Consider the following 5,907-nt stretch of genomic DNA (forward strand, 5'->3'; position numbering starts at 1 on the left):
GGAGGGGCGGGTCCGGGGTGCCGGGGGTCAATGGGAAAAAAATGCAAACACAAAGGGGACATCTGTAATGCTTTCAACAGTAAATACTTAAAAAAATAATTTCTGATAAGTAATAATAAAAAATAAAAGTAATGCAATAAAGAAACACACTAAAAAAAAAGAAATAAATAAACTGCAAATGGAGACTCTGGGAGGGAGGGAAATGCTGGGCAGAGTGCGGCTGCCCAGCATTTCCTCAGGCTCGTCCACGCCATTCTCTGCCCCGGAGGGGTTCCCCAAGGCCCTGGGCCGGGAGCAAACCCCGCAGCTCCGAGCAGCCCCGCGCAGCCCCGCCGCCGAGCCCAGGGAGGCGGGTCCTGCCGCCCATCCACCAATCGGAAGCCGCGTCCCCCGTCTGCCCCCAAGAGCAACCTTGCCTGCCGCCCGCTGTCACCTTTTACGACAGTTTTCCGGCCCAGGTCGCGGCGCCACTACCGAGTGTTGCGGGCGCCCGACCGTGGACGTTGGGTCCCCGCTGGCGGCGCCCTCGCTTTCTGGTAGCGGCGGGGAGCTGTGGCCGCGGCCTTTCGGGCTGGGATGAACCGCGCTCTCGGCGGAGGCAGGGGAGCCGAGCCGGAGCCATGGTGAGTGCGCCCTGTCCCGGGCGATCCCGGGCCCCATGTCAGCCTCAGCTCGCGGCGGGGAGGGGCGCCGCGGGGTGTCTCTCGTGCGACTGTGGGCCGGGTCGGCCTCGGAGTCCCACCGCCCAGGGTGCAAAGCTGGGCCCGCCCCGCCCGGGCCGGTGCTCCTCCGCGGCCCGCCGCCTTCCCGCCCCGCTCGGCGTGGAGACGCACTGGGTCCTGCAGTCTCCCCAGGGCGGCCTCGCCGTACCTGCCCCGCTGTGCGCTCTGTCCCCGTGGCCTTGCCGACTCCGCTCTGCTCTGTGGCCTGGAGGCGGGGCGCTGCCGGAGGGCTCCGTCCGGAAAGCCGGGCTCCTCGGTAAGCCCGCGGTTGGCGAGGACGTGCGTTAGGAGAGATTTGCAGGAACCATCCGGAGGCCGTTCTCTCTCAGCTGCAGCTTTGTTTTCCTTTTGCTTTGAACTTTAATTTCATTTGCTCTGAGGTGAGGGAGGTTTTCAAAGCGAGGGAGATCCTCCTTTTCTTCTTCCGTCGTGAGGTTTTGCAGCGCCTCGGATGTACAAGAGGTAGTGCTCTTAAAGTGATTGGGCAGGATCTTTTCACCCTACAAGGTGTTTCTCCCGTTGAAGTGAACCTTGCCCAGAGTTGGGACGGGAGAAGGGGTGTGATAGGGCCGGTGGGAGTTGGAGAAGTAACATGTGTGCTCTGCTTCCCCTCACCAGGCCAGTACAGTGGTAGCCGTGGGACTGACCATTGCTGCTGCAGGATTTGCAGGTTGGTTTGTGGTTTGGGGACGGAGGTGAAGTAGGGGAGGTTGAGGACTTTTTAATTATTCTATTACTTTTTGTTTTTAGGCCGTTATGTTTTGCAAGCCATGAAGCATATGGAGCCTCAAGTGAAACAAGTTTTTCAAAGTCTACCAAAATCTGTAAGACTTCCTAAACATTTTTGCTAATTCTTTGCTGCCTGTATATGAAAACTAGAATTACATTTAAAGAGGGTAAATTTCCAAACATCTGTGAAGTTCTAAGTGATTACTTTGAGGGTCCCTTCTGCTTTCTACAAGGCGAGTTTAGAAGTTCTGAACTTTGTAGGTGCTACCCTAAAAAGTCAGATTTTGTGCGTAACAGAATTGGGACAGAGGTGTTAACAATCTTAGCATCACGAAAGTTACTATCACTTTATTGTTGACACACTATTAACTTCAGCATTATCTGTCCACATCCCCCCGCCCCCCTTGCATCACAGACACAGGCACCTAGAGCTCTGACGTGATCCATTTTCACTGTCAGTCCTGGCACACCCTAACATACTTAGGAAGCACTGCAGTTTACTAGGCTATAGACCAGCGGTTCTCAGCCTGTGGTTGCGTATGACCCCTTTGGGGGTCGAACGACCCTTTCACAGGGGTCGCCTAAGACCCTCGGAAAACACATATATAATTACATATTGTTTTTGTGATTAATCACTATGCTTTAATTATGTTCAATTTGTAACAATGAAATTGGGGGTCACCACAACATGAGGAACTGTATTAAAGGGTCGTGGCAGTAGGAAGGTTGAGAACCACTGCTATAGAAGATGCCTGGATGGGATGTAATGACACCATCTGTGGTCACAGATCAGAATGAATATGGTTGTGACAGTTTGCTGAGCATCATGATTGAAAAGAGGGTGATGGTAGGCTTTACAAATATTTCTTACATAATAAGGTCAGAAGACCTAATAGCCTGATTTTTCTCCATATATATATCTTAATCTGAACCACTTGTCTTAAAGATCTCTAAATCCTCTTGAGGGACTTGTTCTACGACATAGTCATACTATTTTTATGTAGAACATGGCTAACGTGGAATCTTTCCTTCACTCCCAGAAAAACTGGCTTTGAGGCACTGTTCTTTTGTCGTACATTTTCAAGACAGTTTAGGTTGTCTAGGGAAAAAAATGGATATTTGATGATCATTAAAATATTTGTTGCTACTTATAAAGCTAAAGTACAAGTTATCGGAAATGTCTTAGTTTTCCTAATTCTATGGACATTCACAGACATTATTTTTAGCAACTCAGTTTATTCTAATAATCTTTTCTTACTAATGCATTTCCTCTTTCAGGCCTTCAGTGGTGGCTATTACAGAGGTGGGTTTGAACCCAAAATGACAAAACGAGAAGCAGCATTAATACTAGGTGTAAGGTAAAATAGCTTCTAATAATTTTTATATTTTCTACAACTCTAGAGCTATCAATAAATGTAAGAAAAACCTTTGTTCATTAGGAAGGAATTATTTGTATCATGTCTATTTTAACATCTAAACACTCCCTACAAAATTCCAATGAGATGCACATTGGCACATAAGCACTTAATTCATTGAAAGATGAATGTGCAACAGATAATAACAGTGCTCAGTGTTGTTCTCTGTAAGTTTTTGTGGGGAAATTCTGCCTTCATTCCCACATTCTTAAACATTCTTTCCAACAGAAGGACTGTTGAAATGAATATTTTCAAGCTCTATTAAATTTTTGAGAATTCTAATTTTTCTAAGGAACTGTTTACTTCCGAGTCAAAATATTCATCTTGTGTGATAAGGAAGAGGTTCCTAAACAGTTTCACACTGTTGTGTTGACTTACTCTAGTTTTGCATCTTTTTTTTTTTTTTAAATATATTTTATTGATCTTTTACAGAGAGGAAGGGAGAGAGATAGAGAGTTAGAAACATCGATGAGAGAGAAACATCGATCAGCTGCCTCCTGCACACCCCCAACTGGGGATGTGCCTGCAACCCAGGTACATGCCCCCGACCGGAATCGAACCTGGAACCTCTCAGTCCGCAGGCCGACGCTCTATCCACTGAGCCAAACCAGCTTCGGCTAGTTTTGCATCTTTAATTGCCCTTTATGTACAATTTTTTTGTGATCCAGTAGTAGTCTGAAATACCACCTTTTCCTTTTTAAATTAGCCCTACTGCCAATAAAGGAAAAATAAGAGATGCTCACCGACGAATTATGCTTTTAAATCACCCAGACAAGGGTAAGTAGTCATTAAACTCTTCATATGCATGTTGTAGTGACTTTGTAATTGTTACTAATGGGATAATTTATATCTAATTCTTGTCCTATGATAAGGGAAGTGCCTAAATCTGTGTGTGAGCACTGTCTCCCAGGCTGGATCCATTTGTCTTAAAATGAATTCTGAGTGAGAAATTTACTTATAATGAGTAGATATCTAATAACTACTAGAATTTGGAAGTAGTGATAAGCATTAACAATGTTTTGAGGATCTGCGATTGTAATAAAATTTGATTTCTAATAGTCAAATTCTCCTGGCATTTGGACTACATTTTTAAATATTCAATTTCAGTTAATGAGACCAAAAGTATGAATTTATTCCTTTAGACCTTTGAACTTGAGTTTACATAGTTAGAAACCTATAGAATGTATCAGTTTCTGATACACTTCTAAGAAGCTTTATCTGTGTTGAAGTAATTCCTTGGAATGCCAAAATATAGACCACAAAATCTACATTATAGTGCTCAACCCCTTTTATAAGGAGAGGCCTTTCATTAAAAGGTCTTTGAGTTAAAACACAGTTGCAATTTTTTGGTATCTGACTGCATAGCCTTTTATGAAATTTAGTTTGTATTAACTGGAGGGCTTCTGATTAAAGTCTAGGGTGGAGCCCATAAATTCACATTTCTACCAGTCTCATTGATGCTGATGCTGGTTGGTCTAAGGACCACACTTTGAGAATTAGTCCTTCAGCAGATTAGTAGGAAAAAAACTGTATATAACATTGTAAAGGGACAATAACAGGAAAAGAAAATATATGAAGGGCAAAAAAAGGATCTAAAGCAAAGTGAGGCCTTTCCAACAAAGCTCAGAAGCCTCTGAGAATATCAAGGTTTTAAAATAACAGAGCACAATAAATTTCTGTTCATTTATGACTTGTAATCATCAGTATAGGTAGGTAACTTACATTATTTCAAAGTTATGTAAGTCTATATAGGTTTTGTGAAATTCTATTCGTCATCAGTTTAAACTTCTTTAAAAGTTGCTGTTTTTGTGAAATCTCATTTCCCATATATGGCAATATATGTGGTTATCCAGTCCCAGTATCGTAATTATTTTTTGGAATACTTTTTCTGCTAATTGCACCTCTCATAAGCATGGGAAGCCTTGAAATGAGAATAGCTTTTCACCAGTCAGAAACTGAGACTCCATCTAATATTTCTTCTTTTTCCCTATAGGAGGATCTCCTTATATAGCAGCCAAAATCAATGAAGCTAAAGATTTACTAGACGGTCAAGCCAAAAAATGAAGTAAATGTATGGTGAATTTAAGTTGTTAGTCATGTATATGAAAACAGCTTTTTATAATAAATGTCCTGAAGCTACACATTTTAAAAATGATTTAGCACAAACTAAGTCAAAGCCTTGGTATAAGTTTATTATTCAAATTTGAAGATTCTAAATCAAATTATAGAATATCTGGAAGTTAATGCTCAATAATTATGGATACATACCATTTGAATAGAAACACTGTTCTATCATTACTCATTTAGTAAATAATTGGTATTTACTTCAAGGCACAGTGAACATGAAAGTCTGCTCTCAAGGAACCCCAATCTGATAAGAACCACACACTAGTAATTAAAATGCAATGTGATACATATTATGATGGAATTAGTACAGGCTGTTACAGTACGTTAGGAGGACAGACTGTCAAGGTATAGAGAGCTGGTTTAGTTGCTTAAGACTGAATGTAAAAGTGAGGTTAGCCACAACTCTGACCTAAAGTTGATGTCATGTATATCACAGGCAGAATTCAGATTTCATACATTAAAAACTTGATAGAAGAGTATGTCATTCGTAATCAAGAAAATATTTAGTGTATTCAGCTAACGCCTTTAAAAAACTGACCATTTGTAAAAATAACTTTTATATAATCAAGTCTTGCATTTATGATCAAGTTTGAACATGATTAGCTAAACCGAGATGCTCTGATATCAAAATACTTAGCTTGGACTCTGAGAATTTATACAGTGATATATATATATTGGCCTGGTTCATGAAATTCATGACGGGGGAGAGGGGAGGGTGCAGGAGGTTGTCCCTCAGCCCAGCCTGTGCCCTCTCACAGTCCAGGACTCCTCACTCCTTACTGCCCACCTGCAGAGCCAGTAGGAAAGGCTCCCATCACTGTTGTGCTCAGGTGAGCCAGGAGTCCATCTTCTAGCTGAGCTGTGCTCCCCCTGTGAGAGCACACTGACCACCAGGGGGCAGCTCCTGCATTGAG

The 5,907-nt window shown here is 42.7% G+C and overlaps 1 protein-coding gene across 2 annotated transcripts; it reads left to right on the forward strand.

Annotated features, from left to right (window-relative positions):
* Nucleotides 1-430: 430 nt before the first annotated feature.
* Nucleotides 431-5,032, forward strand: DNAJC19 (DnaJ heat shock protein family (Hsp40) member C19). Of its 2 annotated transcripts, none has more exons than XM_036351990.1 (6): nt 431-623; nt 1,341-1,392; nt 1,473-1,546; nt 2,730-2,809; nt 3,573-3,643; nt 4,860-5,032. In XM_036351990.1, the coding sequence occupies exons 1-6, from the start codon at nt 621-623 to the stop codon at nt 4,928-4,930; spliced, it is 351 nt and encodes a 116-aa protein (XP_036207883.1). In that variant the 5' UTR covers nt 431-620; the 3' UTR covers nt 4,931-5,032. The 2 variants fall into 2 exon arrangements, with proteins under 2 accessions (XP_036207883.1, XP_036207884.1); XM_036351991.1 differs by lacking the exon at nt 431-623 and adding an exon at nt 818-978.
* The last annotated feature ends 875 nt before the right edge of the window (nt 5,033-5,907 follow it).

The sequence above is a fragment of the Myotis myotis genome, unplaced genomic scaffold (assembly GCF_014108235.1).
Source record: "Myotis myotis isolate mMyoMyo1 unplaced genomic scaffold, mMyoMyo1.p scaffold_m19_p_2, whole genome shotgun sequence".
NCBI classification, from domain to species: Eukaryota; Metazoa; Chordata; class Mammalia; order Chiroptera; family Vespertilionidae; genus Myotis; species Myotis myotis.